Source organism: Mesoplodon bidens (genome assembly GCF_964165515.1).
Source record: "Mesoplodon bidens genome assembly, chromosome: 8".
NCBI lineage: Eukaryota > Metazoa > Chordata > Mammalia > Artiodactyla > Ziphiidae > Mesoplodon > Mesoplodon bidens.
Genome location: NC_138165.1, coordinates 113,179,456 through 113,197,009, shown reverse-complemented (window position 1 = coordinate 113,197,009; position 17,554 = coordinate 113,179,456). Strand labels below are relative to the sequence as shown.

General features: G+C 62.5%; 1 protein-coding gene across 4 annotated transcripts in view; it reads left to right on the top strand.

Annotated features, from left to right (window-relative positions):
- KIF1A (kinesin family member 1A) overlaps positions 1-17,554 on the top strand; it is an 89,187-nt gene that overhangs the window by 58,997 nt on the left and 12,636 nt on the right. For 2 of the 4 annotated variants that reach the window (XM_081241670.1, XM_081241668.1), the window contains 11 exons: positions 528-613; positions 1,333-1,471; positions 1,662-1,830; positions 1,965-2,055; positions 3,342-3,460; positions 4,422-4,477; positions 5,918-6,026; positions 6,278-6,344; positions 6,446-6,530; positions 9,406-9,511; positions 11,937-11,963. In XM_081241670.1, the coding sequence (XP_081097796.1) occupies positions 528-613; positions 1,333-1,471; positions 1,662-1,830; positions 1,965-2,055; positions 3,342-3,460; positions 4,422-4,477; positions 5,918-6,026; positions 6,278-6,344; positions 6,446-6,530; positions 9,406-9,511; positions 11,937-11,963 (1,054 nt within the window). The remainder of the gene's footprint in view (positions 1-527; positions 614-1,332; positions 1,472-1,661; positions 1,831-1,964; positions 2,056-3,341; positions 3,461-4,421; positions 4,478-5,917; positions 6,027-6,277; positions 6,345-6,445; positions 6,531-9,405; positions 9,512-11,936; positions 11,964-17,554) is intronic. The other 2 variants (XM_081241671.1, XM_081241669.1) reach the window with 1 other exon arrangement.

Genomic DNA, 17,554 nt, shown 5'->3' with positions numbered 1-17,554 from the left:
AGCGGGGGATCCCAGACGCCGTGAAGGAGGGGGTGTGAGAGCGTGTGGGGCACTGAGCGTCCAGAGGGGTGACAGTGGCGGCAGAGGGACAGGTGCGATTCCCAGAGGGAGCCAGGAGGACCTGGTGGGGCAGGCCCTGCTGAGGGGGAGGTGGGGCCCGGAGGACCCCTGGGTTCTGCTGGAGCATCTGAGTCTGGGCCAGGGCAAGTGGGGGCGGGCGGGCGGGGCTGGGGGGCAGAGGGGCAGAGGTTGAAGGTTTTGTTTTGAAAATGTGGAGTTTGCGGGCCCGTCAGAGCAGGCCGTGCTGAGGACGTGGCTGCCTCTGGGCCCTGGGCTAGCACAGGCTGGGGGTCAGTGTGCCCAGGACGGCGCCCTCATTCTTCCAGAGCCGGTTGACAGTGTCGGGGTTCCCCCCAAAGTGGGTCAGAGCCCGTCCTGGCTCCCATGCCCTCCCCACACTGGGCAGCTCTGCCACTCCCACCAGGGGGCAAGCTGGGCCCTGACCACCTGCTCTGTTCCCGTTTCAGCCGACGAAGAGGCCCCTGATTACGGCTCCGGCGTCCGCCAGTCGGGAACCGCCAAAATCTCCTTTGACGACCAGCATTTTGAGAAGGTAGCGGGCAAGAGTGGTGCAGCCATGGACGCCACTAGACAGGCCTCCAGCCCGACCTCAGCACTCCGGGCCTCACTCGGAGGAACAGTAGACAGTGTCTTCCTCCCAGGGCTCCCCTTTCTGCTCTCAGGCGAGGTGGGGGTCCCGCTCGGTGCCCCCTGGAGCGGGCAGCTCCTCCTCTCTCCTCTAGGCCCTTTCCTAACCTGACACCACCCGGCCACCCACCGCCCCACCCTGAACCTCAGTGCTTCTGAGGCCTTGGGCCCAGAGCCCCCCAGCGGTCCCTCTCGGAGGGGTCGTCAATGCTGGGGGCACACAGGAGGGGCAGAGGGCATCAAGCAGAGAGTGTGGGGGCACGGACGGGGCAGCAGAGGCTATGGGGGCACCTGGTGGCGGGGTACCTGGCCAGGGCCCTGAAAGCCAGTGGGAGAGTCTCACTGCGTTCTGCCCACGGTGGGGAGGAGCTGAGGGAGGGGTATGGCTGGGGAGAGGGGACAGAACTTAAGGCCAGAGACCGTTTCCCACCTTCCTTTCCCACTTGGTAGACTAATACAGGCCGTGACAGCATGGGAGACAGGCCTGGGGAGGTGGGTGCCCACCCACGGCAGGGCAGGCCTGGAACGAGGCTCCCGGTCCTCGACGCGGCTCCCAGTCCTCGACGCGGCTCTAGTGGCCGCACCCAGGCCGGCTCTGTCTGACTCTGTCCCCTGCCCACACAGTTCCAGTCCGAGTCCTGCCCCGTGGTGGGGATGTCCCGCTCGGGGACCTCCCAGGAGGAGCTGCGGATCGTGGAGGGCCAGGGCCAGGGTTCTGACGCGGGGCCCTCGGCCGATGAGGTCAACAACAACACCTGCTCAGGTGGGTCCCTGCAGCTGCTGGGACAGGCTCTGGGACGCGGCCCAACCCCGCGAGGGCCTGGAGTTCCTCCTCACCCCCCCCCACCCCCTCCCCGCCTCTTAGCCGGCACAGGCGGTGAGGCCCAGCCCTTGAGCCTGGGCTCCAGCCTCTTCGGGTCCTGCCATGCCCCTCTGCCCTTGGCTCCCAGCAGCGGTGACCCCGGAGGGCCTCCTGGACAGCCCCGAGAAAGCCGCCCTGGACGGGCCCCTGGACGCTGCCCTGGACCACCTCGGCCTGGGCAGCACCTTCACCTTCCGCGTGACCGTCCTGCAGGCGTCCAGCATCTCCGCCGAGTACGCCGACATCTTCTGCCAGTTCAAGTGAGTCTCGTACCCGGGCCGGGCTGTGCGGGTGGGTCTCGGCAAGGTGCGGGGGGCGCCTGGTGACCCCCGGGAGGCTGTGGGTCCCCGTGTCCAGGCCCCACACCTGCCAAACGTCTCCTCCCCATTCACAGCTTCATCCATCGCCATGACGAGGCCTTCTCTACGGAGCCCCTGAAGAACACGGGGAGGGGGCCCCCACTCGGCTTCTACCACGTCCAAAACGTACGTCCTTAGAGCCCCCTTCTCCCCCCGCCGTGATCGGCCCCTCCTGGGGGCCAGGGCTTTGTGCAGCCTCCCTGAGCTTCATTCATTCTCTCTGTCACTGCTTCTCCCTCTTCTGAGCACCAGCCCTGTCCTGGGCACTGGGGGCCTTGGTGGGTTTAAGACTGGGGGTGGGGGCAGATCAGAGCCCCCGAGGGCTCCCTGCAGCGAGCCTTGGGCAGATGTGGATGTGCAGTTTCTGGGGTGCCCCACGAGGCCACCCTGGCCTGGTGCTGGGGCTGAGGCCGGGGAGTGTCTCCAAGCCAGGCTGTCAGGAGAGCAGGGACTTTCTGGTGTGAGGCAGGAAAATGGGGCCATGACAGAAACTATCAGGTGGCAAGGCCTCAGGGGCCAGGCCAGGGAGTGTGAGTTTGACCCTGGGCTGCCCGACTGTGGGTGTGTGGCCTAAGCAGGCACAGGGGCCTTGCTCAGAAGGGCCTTGCGAACTATAGCCTGTCCTGACCCTCAGGGAAGAGGGTCTCCCGTGGTTTCTAAGCAGGGAAATGAGGCCAGGTGTGAAGGCGTGCTTGGTGGATTCCTTACCTGGCTGCTCCAGCAGAGCCCCACACCCTGGGGGCTTCAACAGCAAAGACTTAGCACCTCTCAGCCCTGGAGGCTGGAAGCCCAAGATCCAGGTGGGCAGGGCTGTTCCCTCTGAGGCTGTGTTGGAGGATCTGTCCTCGGCTCTCTCCTTGGCTCATAGACGGCCGTCTTCTCCCTGTGTCCTCACGTCATCTCTCCGTCCGTGCCTGTGCCCAAATGTCCCCTTCTTACAAGGACACCAGTCATGTTGGATTGGGCCCCATTCTAACTTGATCACCTCTGTGAAGACCCTGTCTCTAAACACGTGCGGGGGGCGGTTAGGACTTCAGCATATGAATCCGGGGACACAATTCAACCCATAACTCTTGGTGAGTGGGTGAGGGCCCGAGAAGGGTCAGACCGGATCACAGAGGCCCCTCCTCCAGCTCTGTGTTCTGAAAGACCAGCTGAGTCTAGTGGCCCCCAGCCCCATCTGTCCTGGGGAGCGAGCCCTAGGGCTGCTGCCCGGTGGCCTGTCCACTGGGAGTGTGACGGTAGGAGAGGTGGGCTGGACAGACCTAGGCAAGGAGCACTGCCCCTTTCGTGGGCAGAGGTCAGCCCGGCTGGGGGTCTCCAATTTGGGCCTGGAGTGCCGGGTCCTTTGTGGAGGCTGAGCACTTACCTCTGTGCCTCTCCTTCCCCCACTTGACCACACCTCCCTCCAGATCGCAGTGGAGGTGACCAAGTCCTTCATCGAGTACATCAAGAGCCAGCCCATCGTGTTCGAGGTCTTCGGTCACTACCAGCAGCACCCATTCCCGCCCCTCTGCAAGGACGTGCTCAGGTCAGCGGCCCCGGGTCGGGGGGGTCAGAGCCTCTCCACCTCCTGGCCAGCAGGTTCGGCCTGTGCCCTGGACAGGCCTGGTGTGGCGGCTGCAGAGCCGTGCACCTCCCACCACCTATCTCCCCGCCTACAGCGGCCAGTTTCCCGGGTCGGCAGGACCCAGAGCGGGTCAGAGATGACCCCTGAGAACTGAGGAGGGGTTTCTTAAAGACTGTCACTGTCAGAACCTCAGCCTAGGCTGGGCATGGACCGCGTCCTGGGGACGAGGGGAGCCGGGTGCTGGGCTGGAGGAGGCCGGGGTGGCCCACGGGGAGACGGCGTGGCCCCCCGAGAACTCCACTGGAGGGTCCCGGAGTCCTCAGCTCCCCAGACTGAACGAGGGCCCTTTGTCTGCTCCCTCGTTGCTGCACCCTGCTGGGGGCTCACTCAATGGGTCGGGCGAGTCCCCTCTGAGGCCACCCCACCCAGAGCGTGGGAGGAACAGCCGACGGGCGTCAGGGGCAGTGGGACCCCCTGTTGCCACCTGCATCTCCCCTCTCAGCTGACATGAGGGACCCAGAGCAAAGCATCTGGGGTGTCGGGGAAAGAGAGGGCCCAGGGAGGAGCTGGTTTTGGGGCATTTGGCCCCAGGAGCCTTGTCTGTCCTTGGGAGTGCCAAGGGGGTCCTGTCCCGGGAGCCCCTGGCCCTTGCCCCGGTTCTCGGGTCCTCGTGGGGCCTCCCAGGTGGGCTCTAGGGTCCTGAGGGGCCCCCCTCTCGCTCCGAGCTGGTGGAGGGCCCGAGACCGGGCCTTCCCCAGGCCCTGTGGGAAGGAGGGAGGGAGGGAAGGAGGGAGACCCGGGACTGGCGTCCACAGCCTGCTAGCCTCCCCAGCCAGCCCCTGCCCTCGGCTGCCCGCTCCAGCTTGGGGTCCTGCAGGCACCAGTCTCTGGTCACCTCACACTGGTGCTTCTGTCCCCACAGCCCCCTGAGGCCCTCGCGCCGCCATTTCCCGCGGGTCATGCCACTGTCCAAGCCAGGTAGGCGGGGCCCTCGTGGGTGCAAGTGGGTGCCCATGTAGGCGGCCCCTCCAAGGCCGAGCGCAGTCCTGGTGAGGGGTCGGTGTTCTCCCGGCCTCCTGGGGCCACTCTGCCCCTGCTGGACCTCATGGGGTCCCCATGGAGTAAGGGGCTCACACTGGAGCGGGGGGCACAGGGCGAAGGTACAGGGACGTCCTTTACCCCTTGGCACGCACGGGGCAGCAGGGCAACGGTCAGGTGGTGCCTGCCCAGAGTCCCGTGAGGCTGCCCGGAGCCGACAGTGGGGGGCAGGGGCTTCAGCGGGGCAAGGACACCTGAGTTGAACCTCGCAGGATGGACGAGGTTTGGGGTGGAAGGCAGACCAGGAAGCTGGTCCACGGGAGGCTGAGGCCGGTGGTGGCCAAGCCAGTGGGGCCCCTGGACAAAGAACACTGGATGGTCAGCACCCTTGCCTGGCACCCAGAGCCCCTGCCCCGGGAGCAGGTGGGCGGAGGGAAAGCTCTTGAGATCGGTTGGATTTTAGTTAAAAGGCGTTATAGGGTTTTTTCCTGCCCTCACGACAAAAGCTGAAGCCCAGGGACACAGTCACTAGAAGGCTGGAGCATCAGCACTGGGGCTGGCGGTGCAGCCGAGGCCCTCACAGCCCAGGAACCCGCCTTGAGGTCGGGGGGCATTGTCCCCGGCATGGGTGCCCGAGGGGGGCCGTGCAGGAAGTGCGTCTGCTGCTTCCCGGGCCACGTCCGTGATGACCCTTGCGTACCCGCCCCCGAGTCCCCATAAGATGGTGGTCTGCGGACTGAGGGCGCCGCAGGGGGATGCACACCAGCCCCTCCAGGCCTGCTGACCACTTGTGGACATTATTCTTGGCCTCTCTGTGGGTCTTAGGTTGGCCCCTTGTGTTTCCTGGGCTGTTCAGCCTTCCCTGCAGCCTCCAGGGAGACACCCAGATGCACATTTGTAGTGGAGCCGTGGGGCTCAGGTGGGACTTGGAGGACGGGCTGTGGAGGGCAGTGGGAGCCGAGGGCCAGGGTCCCTTGAGCTGGAGGCAGGTGCTCGGGCTGGTGCGGTGGCTGAGGGTGAGGGTGGTGTAGCATAGGGTCCTGGGTGGGTCGTGTGGCCTCCGAGCAGGGCTCCTCTGTCCTGCTGCTTCTGTGGGGCTCAAGTACCGCCCTCTTCAGAGCCTGTGCCAGGTGCGCGTGGCTGAACGCTCCTCCTGCTGGGCACAGAGAGGCCCACGGTCACGTCTGTTCCCAGGACCATCGGTACCCAGAGCGGGGGGTACTCTGGGGCCTGGGGAGGGGTCCGCTGGTGCTTTATCTTGGAGGGCAACGACCTCACTGCTTCTGAGGCGTCCCCTCCCTGGCCTCCCCTCTGCGCGTGCCCTCGGCACGTGGCTTCTCAGTTTCCCACTAGTGTGTGCTTCTCCCCTGTCGCCCCCAGTGCCCGCCACCAAGCTCAGCACGCTGACGCGGCCCTGCCCCGGGCCCTGCCACTGCAAGTACGACCTGCTGGTCTACTTCGAGATCTGCGAGCTGGAGGCCAATGGCGAGTACGTCCCAAGGCTGGTGCTGCCCATGCTGGGGATGGGCTGGGGTCCTCTGGGGTCATGGAGCAGTGAGGGGTCCGGGGGCTGGGCCAGGTGGCACGTGGTGGCACTCTGGTCTCCCCGGACCGGGCCACGCCACCTTTGATCTGTTTTCCTGTTTTCACCCCTTCTGCTCCTGGGGGCCGGGTGTGTGTGCTGTGGGTGGGGGGCTGGGAGGAGGGGCGCGGCCCTCAGATCTCACATCTCTCTCCCAGTTACATCCCTGCAGTGGTGGACCACCGTGGCGGGATGCCGTGCATGGGGACCTTCCTGCTTCACCAGGTGCGAAGCGCTTGCTGCTCCCACCAGCCTCAAGCGCCCCCCACCCCCACCCCAGGGACCCCAGGCCATCTGACCGTGTCTTCTCTCCTGGTGCCTCGCAGGGCATCCAGAGACGGATAACCGTGACACTGCTGCATGAGACAGGAAGCCACATCCACTGGAAGGAAGTGCGAGAGCTGGTCGTGGGTGAGTGGGGGCAGGGCCTCGGGGGAAGAGCACAGACCACACCACTCAGCCCCGGCCCCTGGCTAGGCGCCTGGGTTCTAACCACAGCTCTGCCACTGTTGCTGTGTGCCTTTGGCTCTGTGCGTCAGCCCCTCACCTGAAAAGAAGGGCTTGGCCTCAGGTGATGATTCCAGATTTTTTTTTTTTTTTTTTTTTTCCTGCGGTACGCGGGCCTCTCACTGCTGTGGTTTCTCCCGTTGCGGAGCACGGGCTCCGGACGCGCAGGCTCAGCGGCCATGGCTCACGGGCCCAGCCGCTCCGCGGCATGCGGGATCCTCCTGGGCCGGGACACGAACCTGTGTCCCCTGCATCGGCAGCCCGGGCCGGGGCACGAACCCATGTCCCCTGCATCGGCAGGCGGACTCTCAACCACTGCGCTACCAGGGAAGCCCCCAGATTTCTACTTAATCACTGTACTAGCTTGCTAGGGCTGCTGTAACAAAGTACCACAAACTGGTGGCTTAAAACCACAGAAATGTATCATGTCACAGTTCTGGAGGCACAAGTCCTGTGATAAAGATGTCAACAGGGGCCACGCTCCCCCTGAAACCTTAGGGGAGAATCCTTTCTTGCCTCTTGCAGCTTCTGGTGGTTTGTAGGGAATCCTCGGCTTGTAGACACATCACCCCTGTCCTCCGTCTTCACAGGGCCTAGATACTTAGATGACGGCCCACCTGACTCCAGTGTGATAGTCTCTCGACTGATCACGTCTGCCAAGGTCCTATTTCCAAATAAGGTTCTGGGGGTCAGGGCTGCGACACGTCTTTTTGGGGGGACACAGTGCAACTTACAGAGACCACCCAGGAGCTTAGACGCTTTCCTTCTGTAACTTCATGTCATGAACTCTTTCATCTACTGGAAACATTTCCTTTGCTGATTCTTTGTAAAGAATTTGTCTTCCCAGTTTCCATTCAAGGATAGGGACCACTGTCCATTCCAGCGTGTCATCAGCATGAAGCTGCCCACGCCACCCTGGCCTGGAGCTGAGGGCCCCGTGGAGGGCCCACCCTGGCGCATTGCTGTGGCTGGTGGGCAACAGCTCCAGGGCAGTGTCTCTGGGGCTTGTAGGGGGGGTTCTGAGGGTATAGTAACAGGACTGTGACAAGGGACCCATCATCCTGCACCCGAAGTGCAGGACTGTGGGCAGGGAGGTTCTGGGGGCCCCAGGACAAACGCTTTTCTTGTAGACGTTTCGTATCTATTTTCACACAAATCAGAAAAACGGTAGAACAAGCACACACACACCCATTTCAGACGTTGTTTAGGGTGAATCTAAAAACTCTGCATCAATTTAAGGAGAAAGATGAAGCAGACACCCAGCTCGCTCGCAGACGTAGTGCACGTGGGTGGGAGATGATGCCACCTTCACACCGAGCCTGTTCTGCCCAGAGGGAAGGGTCTACACCGTCTACTGACCCGGCTCTGGTCCTGGTGGAGCCTCTCCCTGATGCCCCCACCATCACCCTCATCCCTAGGATAGCGACCAGCACCCCTGTGTCTGCACAGAGGCTGCACCCTCACTGGCCTTGGGGAGCCAGGCTCTGGTCCCTGGATCCCACCTTTCTCTCTGCTCTCCCGGCCACATCCCATTTGAAAATGCAAACGGGTGTTCTCCCATGTGTGTGGTGAGGGGATAAGGGTGCTATTGAAGGGGGTTCGGGGAGATGCTGGCAGGAACACCAAGGCCCCCACTCTTGGGTTAAGGGGTTTGGGCTTGCCGCTCTGGGCTGCATCAACCTCACAGACCTGTGAGTGGACGTCTCGGCCTGACCGGGGCTCCGAGGGCATCAGTTTTGCAGGTGGAGTTCCTGGGCGGACTATGAGCCCACAGAGTCCCTTGAAGAGCCTCCGCTGAAGCCCACGCCCGGGGGTGAGGAGGGGTGAGGCTGGCACACGGGCCAGGTCTCTTCCCGCAGCTGAGCTGCCCCAGCAGGGGCCGTGTGGCCCTCCGCCACCTTAGCCTCCAGCCATGGGGGACACACCCTGCGGGGACACGCGGCTGGAGGCCCACACCTGCCTCCTCCCAGAGCTCAAATGTTGCAAGAGGCTTCCAGGAAGTGGAACCCCAGCGTGTGGGCTCAGAATTCTGGCCTGGTGTTGGGTCTTATTTCATTTCCGTGCATGGGGGGCGGGGAGGAGGGGAGAGGCCAGGGATTCCTTTCTGGCTTAACAAAGAAAAGTCAGTATTTGTTTATTCCTCGAGGAAGCAGAGCAGTGAACTTAAGGACAAGAGCATGAAATTATCACTGAAACCACCGGGAGGGAGTTCTGACTCATAGCGGTTGTGGTGCTGTTTACAGGTCACTCCCGCCCCCCACCCAAGTGCGGGCCCTTAGAGGGCTCTGTCGGGGATGCTTCTTACAGGGAGAGATTGTTGACACAGACAGTGTTTCTTTTCTTTCTTTTTTCCTTTTTTTAAGTGTAAAGAGGAAAGGGAACATTTTCTCCTTCTTGTCTTGCTAAGATTTCCTTTTCTAGCAGATAGGAGAGCCTGTGAGTTCTAGGCTGAGGGATTGGCATTTATCAGTTGGGGTGGAGGAGATACTGTGAGAGTTATCGACGGCTGAGAAACTAAAACTCAGAACTTAGGCTGCAGGAGGAAGATGGCAGGACGCCCACTGACAGGTGGCACCACATGCAGTTGCAGACCCTGTGTGGGCCTCCCTGTCCCCCCCGCCGTGTTGCCTTTTGTCAGGTGCTCTTGTGGCCACGTGGGGAGCCACATGACGTGGCCTCACAGGTGGAAGCCCCGGCCCAGGCAGAGGCAGAGAGCAGGGACCCAGCCCCCCGCCTGCCCTCCTGGGAAGTGACACACAGCCCGTCCCCTTTCCTGTAGGTCGCATCCGAAACACCCCGGAAACCGACGAGTCCTTAATTGACCCCAACATCTTGTCCCTCAACATCCTCTCGTCTGGATACATCTACCCGGCCCAGGACGACCGGTGAGTCCCCTGGGGGCGGCGGTAGGGCTGCTCCCAACTCCCTGGAGGAGGATCCGAGTCAGGACCCAGGGTGCATTCTCAGCTCGCCCACTTGGCCCACTGGCCGCAAAGGGCCCAAAGCTTTCCAAGCCCTCCTTTCTGAGTCCTCCAGGAAGGGGTGCAGGGAGGGGTGCCTGTGGCCGCGACTTCCCCCAGCAGGATTGTCTGCACACCATCCTGTCTCTGGCTCACTCGGTCACCCGAAGGAGGGGTTGCGTGGGAGTTGCCGGCAGATGAGCTGGGTCCTGTCCTCGGGAGTTTCGTGGGTGGGAGGGCGGGATGGGGCAGTGGGCGGCATGGGGCGGACAAACAGGTTGGATTTCCCAACCACACCGCTGCGGGCAAGTCTGTACCCTCTGGCAGGGGTGCTGGGGCCAAGGGTACTGGAGGAGTTCAGGGTCGAGCTGGGTCGGCAGCCTGGTGTCCCGGGGTGGAGGTCTGCCCAGCGGCACAGCTTAGCCCATGCTTCTTGTCACTGGGCTGTGCCTTTCCAAGCTCCCAGGTGATAGCCAAGATCTCTGCAACCTGGGCAGTCTGAGCTTGACCGCATCAGGGTGGGTGGATGTGGCCCCTGGCAGCCCCTGACAAAGCAGGCCTGTCGGGGTTTGCCAGGCTGGGCGGGGATGTGAGGGGGAGGCCTCTGGGGGCCAAGCCGGGGCAGGCAGCTCATGACTGCTGAGAGCCGCCCTCCTGGGAGGAATGTCGGAGGGCTTGGCTCTGTCTGAGATGCTGCTTTCTGGGGCTTTGGGGACACGGGGAGGGTGTTCCTGAGCCCCGAGGGCTCGACCTGGCCCAGGATGAAGAAGCCGAGAGCTGACCCTGAGCTTGAGCCATGGGCGTCTCCACAGGCTGCTGCGGCTGTGTTTGCAGGAAAGATGTCTTGAGGGCTGGGTGTGCTCAGAGCGGAGTGCGGGCATCCCACACGTGCAGGGAGAACTGGATCCATAAGGATAAAGGGTCCTGGGTCCAGATGGAGCTCGGTTTCTTTATAGACTCCCTGGAGAGTAGGCTGTAGGGAACCATCCCTTGGTGCGGGCAGCTTGGGGGGTGGGGGCAGAGACCCCGACAGGGGCAGGTGTGGCTCTGGTTCCAGCCCTGCCCCAGAACCTTCCAGAAGAAACTCACCCTGCACTCATGTCCAGAGGGGGTAGGGGTTGGGTGAAGAATGCTGGGGGTTGTTCTCACGGGGCCGGGGGACACCATGACAGGCAGGCTGGGCTTACCTCAGGGCAGGGGGCAGTGAGGCACAGCGGGGCCTATCGCCATGAGAACACACCCTGGGGACATGGCAGAGAGGGCCTGGCGCCCACCCGCACGGGCTGCCTGCAGGGACATGGGCCGCTGTGCCCGGGGAGTCAGGGGTGGGGACCCCGGGGGAGGTGGGGCCCAGGAGGGCTCTGTCTGCCATGCTGAGTGCCGCTTTGGACCTGGAGAATGACCTCAGCATTCCCCTGACCTCTGACCCTTCCTTTGCCCCGGCAACTCCTAGATTCTTGGGACAAGAAAGGGTGGGGGAGGGGGAGAGAAAGGGGCGGCGGTGCCTCTGGGCCGCCCGCCCTGCACAGTCTCCCTGCTCTGAGGAGGGAGACTGCGTTTCTGGGTTCCCGTCCTCCGGCCAGCACGGCTGCTGCAGGGCACAGGGGGACCTCGTTCTGGGCTCAGTCCCCAGGCAGCGGAGGGGGCAGCTGCTCTTGGCTGGACCTCGGGTCAGTGGGGCTCTGGCTAACGAGGTTCGCCCTGTTCCTGGAGGCCAGAGGACCCATCGCTGACGGGCTCTGTCCTGTCCCCTGGGGGCTGTGGGAAGTGAGGCCGGCCAGCTCTGGGCCGGTAAGGGCCCTCAAGGCTCAAGGACGTCCTTGGACTGGGGCTGTAGTCCTTGCCCGTAGCTGCTTTGGCCCCTGCTTGGCTCCTGCCCATGCTGTATGGCCCCAGGACTGCCCCGACCCCAGCCTGGCCTGGCAAATCTCAGGGACGCTCCTTAGAGGGTGGCCCCAGGTAGGAGACATTCTGAGGCTTAGCTGGCCAGGCCGGCGGCTCCTCCCGAGGACCCTCCTCTTCCCTGGACCGTGGCTGACGTCCTCAGAGCCGCGATGGGCCCAGCTGCTCTGTGGGTGACCCGGCAGGCCCTTCTGCCCCCAGAGATGCTGAGGCTCAGAGACCCAGGTCTGGCTTGGGCCTCGGAGCCCCAGCTGCCCACCCGCTTTGCCGCGGCCTCAGCCTCCTCCCTGCTCAAAGGCCCCGCGCTTTGCAGCCTCCCCGGCTCAGAGTGGGCCTGTCGCCGCCGACGGCTTCTCTCCGCGCTGCCCCCGCCCTCGCTGCGGCCGCCCCTCTGCCCCACTGCCCGGCCCCCACCCCTCACTAACCTGTGATTGTTTGTGTTTTGCAGGCAGTTTCTTGATTCGGACATGCCTAGGTACCATTTGTGCCCCTTGGTTTCCTTTCAGCCTCACCTCCCACTCCCGCAGCCCTGAGAGTTCATTTCCGCTTTTTGGATTCCTTCCACACTTGCTCACCTCTACCTCCTGTCTCTCCCATCTTCTCCTTTCATTTTATTTCCTTTTGTATTTTTCTCTTCCTATTGCTTCCTTCCCCATCACCCTCCCTTGGCTGAGTCCCTTCTGCCCCCACTCTTGATTTTGGCTGCTTTGGTAGTTTCCTGCCCTCGGTAGACACTGGCTGACGTCCTGCTCCCCCCTCCCCCCACCGCCCCACTCCTGAGCCTTGCCTGTCCCCTGCACCCCAGCGGGAGCAGGCACCCGCATGCAGGCTGGCTGGCCAGTCCCACTCCCCGCAAAGTGAAAGAGAAAAGAGGGAGGGAGGGAGGGAGGGGCCGTAGCGGGCACAGGCTGAGGGGCAGACAGGAGCAGCCCGGCTGAGATCTCGCTCTGCGCTTCCCAGGCCTGGGTGCAAGCCCCTTGCCTGGCCAGGTGGGTGGCTCCAGCCGTGCTCCTGCTGTGGCCACCACACACCCTTTTTGGAAGTAGGTGGGTGGGCCCAGGCTCTGGATGTGATCAGGTGGCCCCAGGTCCAACCCCCCGAGGCACGGGCTCCCGGGCCGGGGACAGCAGATCCCTCCCGACTCGAGTGAGGCCCTGGCGCGTGGTGACCGGGTGCAGGGTCCTTGAGACCCTGGGGGTGGACAGCCTCACGGTTCCTAATTCAGACTTTGTCCGTGTGACTCTAGTCTGTTCTGAGCAGAGGGTCAAGGCCGTAACCATCTTGCCAGGCTGGGCGGGATGTGAGGGAGAGGCTTCTGGGGGCCAAGCCGGGGCGGGCAGCTCATGGGTCCCTGTGGATTGTGGCCAGAACTTGGTGGCCCTGGGGGGTCACTGTTTTGAAGGATAAGGAGCGGCAGGAAGGCTTCCAGTGCGGATGTTTGAGGCTTTAAACTGCAGGGAGGGGAACGGGGTGGTGCCTGCCCCTTTATGAGGGGGGAGCCCAAGGACCAGGTTGGGGGCACAACAGGACCTTCTGAGGCCGTGTCTTTGTCAGGTCATGGGTGTGGTGTGTCAGGACAGATGGTCACTGTGAATGTGCCCCGGGCAGTTGTAGCTGAGGCCCCCAGGGGCAGCGAGCAGACTGTGGTTTCTGTCGGTGTGTGCCCGAGGACGTATGCACCCACTCCAGAAACAGATCCTTGCCCTCCCTGGGGACACGCAGCTGGGTGTGGCCGAGACCTGGTCAAGGAAAACAGCAGTGGAGGCTGTACCAGAGGAGGGTCACAGCCCTGCAGGGCCCAGAGCAGGGACCTGCCTCTCGGGCAGTCCGGAGGGCTTGCTGGAGGTGGCAGCTTGCCAGCTGGTCCTGGAGGTGGAAGTCTCCCGGTTCTCAGAAGACTCTGGGGCGGGGTCCCATCGGCTCGGGTTCATCCCTGGAGGGGACCCGATGTAGGGGCTGTTTCCCTGATGAGTGGAAACTTCCAGGCCCATCAGTACGATCGCATGGGGGTGTGTGGGCATTCTGTTCAAGTTTGCGTTTCCACAACCAGCCCAGCATGATAGAGGGGTGCTCAGGCAGGTCCTGGACACCCCCCTACAAATACCTCATGCCTCCAGGAAGGTTCTGGGTAAAATGGAAACATACCCTCAGGCCAGGAGGAGACATGGCACCAGGAAAGGAAGGGGGAGCCCTCCTTCCCAGCAGGGCCTCCTTCGCAGCCCCTAGACCTCGGGAGGACCTCACCCCTGCACCTGAGCAGGGGGCCCTAGCCCCCAGTTTCAGAGGTGGGTTCATCGGCCCCCAGTGGACTTGGTCCACAAGAGGAGGCTTAGGGCGCTCAGAGGGGTGAGGGGTCAGAGCCCCAAGACTCGGGCTAGTGCCTCCTTCACGGGGCAGGAAACCACTGTGGTGGGTGGTACTGGGGACAAGCAGAGGGTCCCGTCCCCAACATCTGGAGTGGGGTAGGTACTGGGGGCTGTACCGACTGGGTTGGGGCAGCCTGGCTGTGAATGTGGACAAGTGGCAGAATCTTCTGGAACCTTGATTTCCTTCCGCCTCAGGATGGGGATTTTATTAGGGCCTGCCTAAGGTTGTGACGTTAAATGAGATGAACGTGAAAAGCTCTTAGCAGGGGTCTTGCATGTGGAACTTTATTAATGTAAGTTGTGTGGTTATTTTCACTACTACCTTGTTAGTATTTAATTTAAAATACTCGTAATTAATTTAAAACACATACCTCCTGAGCAAAAGCCTGTTGTTTTTTTTTTTTCTAACCACTCCAGTTTTGCCAGAGGAGCCCCACTTAAATACCAAGGACTCACGCCCACCTTGCAGAGCCCCCGAGACACGCAAGAGGGGTTGTGTGACACAGCCTGTGATCCATGAAGAGTTGGGTCAGACCTTCCACCCTGTCCGCGCGTCTTACCCCAGCTCACGCTCCTGCCCAGGGCTCGGGTTTCCACCTGCCCGGAGCAGAAAGGGTCCTCAAGACCCTTTAAAACACAAAGGTGTTGAGGTGAAGGCTGGGGAGCACTGGCAGTCCACGGTGACCCTCACCCATCCCACCAGGCACGGGATCTGATTTCTCCAAACAGGTGGCCCAGGTGCCCCAAAGGCCACTCCAGCCTCCCCGGGAAGGGCCCAGATGTGGGATCTTGTTGAGTTTCCCCTTCTGTCCTGCCATGCTGTGCCATTTATGGGGCCATGACCTCACTCACTCATTCATTCATCTATATCACATGTGAGCCACGTTCTTCGGGGTGTTAGAAAGGGGGGTTAAAGACTAAGACAGGAACAGTCTGTCCCCAGGAAGCTCAGAGCCTGGCCAGGGAGTTCGCTTGTCCCCTCATTCCCTCGATCCTCCATCCCCTCTGTCCCTCTGGTCTAAGAGCTCGCTCTGCGTGGTGGGTGATGCCACTTGGCTGAGCACGCGTGGCATCCAGACACTGAGCAGAATTCCTGAGGTTCGAGGCCGTTCCCCTGCTCTTAGCCACGTGAGCACGTCTTGGGATCACGGTCCCCACCGGCGAGGAGGGCTGCCCTGGGTGCAGTCCGGGGGCTCAGTTCTGGAAGCCTGCCTATCAGATCCCCTCCCCCAAGAACCTGGGCCACTCCTGAAAGTGACACTTTTTCGAGAAACGTAGTTCCCAGAGCATAACGAGTTTCTGGTTGAAACCTCAAGCGTGGGGTTTAATTTTCAGATTCTCGACAGACCCATTCGCCTTAGGGTGCCCGCCATGCCGGCCTGTTGGCGCATGACGGCTGTGACGCATGTCAGAAGTTGTCTAAACGAGCTCTGATGGGCCGTCGGCAGCAGGTGTGGTAGAGCCTCATACAGAATGACCAGGTGCCCGTGTTGAGAGCCCTGAGATTCCATCACCTCCCACCCAGGCAGCCCAGCTGAGGTGAGGACCAGCCACCTGGGCCTCTGGGCAGCCCAGGGCCTCCCGCGGACCCACACGTGCTCACAGGCAGGGCCAATACGGGTGCCCGTTCCACCAACCCCAGGGAAAACGAAACAGCTGCAGCCTATTTGTGGCAGGACAGAAAAGATGTTTACAACATGTGACATTGTCAACAAAACTTTTTAACTGAGTTTTCAAGTTTTCCCCATGTGGGTCCTCGCTTGTTTGAGCATCACACTCACGTCCCAGAGCTAATTTGGGGTGGTTCTGTTTCCGGGGCCTGCTGCCTGACCCCTTTGGCTGGAGGAGAGCCACCAGACAGGCCTCCTCGTCCAGGAACCCCTCCCTGCCAGGCTTGGAAGGCTCGCTTGGAGTCAGGATGTCAGCCGGAGGCCCCTGGAAGTGGACTGGAGGTGTCTGAGGGAGGGACTCCTCGATGCTGGGTCCCCACTCTGCTGCAGAGGGACTGTGCTGATGGGCATTTTCCGTCCGGCTGAGGGCCCTGCAGGAACCCCCCGGGGCTCTGCTGTGGGTGCAGGCTAGCCTCCCTGCAGCCCCTTTTTTAAAAACGGGGTCCCAGGGCACGGCACGCAGATGGAAGGGCAAAGGACCAGGATCCATGGTGGAGCCTGGCACGGCCTCGCTGGAGGGAGGGACTGGCCACTTTCCCCAGAATGGGCTGGATGCAGAGGGTCCACAGTATGACAGGGGTGCTGAGCCGATGGTGAAGCTCTGATGCTCTGCCCTTAAAGTGGCCCCACCCCAGTGTTTCTGCTTCCGTGGGGTGCAGGGGCCCCGGAATCTGCATTTCTGACCAGTTCCTGGTGGTGCAGATGCTGCGGGTCCAGGGACCCCAAGTCTGGACCACACATTCCCCTTAAAAGTGTACCTGGGGGGTTGACTGAACTTTGCTCAGGTAGAGTGAGCAGCACTGCAGGGGAGGGGGCGCCCTTCCGGGTGACCTGACGCCCAGAGGGGTCTGCTGGGCCTGCTCATGAGTCGGGGTCCTGGTGTGGTCTCCCCGCAGGCCAGTCACCTCCTGGATGCACCGTGGCTCCCTCTCAGCCCGTTGGGTCTTAGTTTCCTGCCATGTGACACCCTGCCCAGGGTGGCTGCTTGGGTCCCATATCGGTGGGCTGCCAGTCTCCCGCCCTGCTGGGCTGGGCTGGGTCCTCACGCCCCGCACTTGCCACGGGAAGGAAGCCGGCAGCGTCTTTTAGTGACATTTTAGGCAGGTGGGCAGAGGAGGCAGTGCTGAGCCAGGCCCTGGGCCAGCAGGAGGGTTTGGGGCTGGCCAGCCTACCAGGGCCAGGGCCTCAGGCTGGGCCTTGCCCAGGGTGCGGTTGGGCCTCCTGGGGTGAGGACTAGTAATAACAATAATGCCTCCCAGGCCCAGTCCTCAGCTCTGCAGCACCGGCTTACTTAACCCACAGGACGTCTCAGTGAGGCGGGGCAGTGACTGCCCGTCATTGGTCCAGGAAGCAGGGCACAGAGATGTCTGCTGTCAGCCCGAGGTCACATGCTGTGAAGTGGCATTTGGAGCTGGGCTGTTGGGGTCGGGGCGGGGGGCATTTGTTCTGAGCTGCGTTGCAGCGGGCCTCCGGCTCTGTCCGCAGGCCTGACGCCTCAGAGCTGGGGCATTTGGGGACCCCTGGGACAGGGGGCATCCCTCTGGGTCTGGGTGGCGGCTCCAGGTGCGCCCAGCTGGTCCTGCTGGAGATGGAACCAAAGTTCTCCCTGCGGACACAGGGAAAGGGGTGTCTGCAGTGCCCAGGCTGGGGCTTAGAGTGGGCCCCACCCACAGGGAGCCCCCCACCCCCGTGGGCCCCGTCTGGGCCCCACGAGACGGCAGTCAGCAGCCCTGCGGCTGGTGTGGCACGGCCCCGCCTTCTCTGTGTCAGTTAGCTGGTATCTGGCCGGGTGACGGTGCTCGTTCTGACATGTGAATTTCTTCTGTGTGTGTACGTGTGTGTCCTGGCTGCCACCGCCTTTAGCGTTTCGTTCGGAAATGACACTAGGTACAGCTCACTTTTCTCTTCCGCGCTCGCTCGGTCTGTCCTCTTCTGACTTTCAATTTCCTTTCTCCCTCGGTGTCTCCCCGCTCTCTCTGCCCATTCTCTGGTTACCCCGCTGTCCTCACGTCCTGCCTCTGGATCTTTCT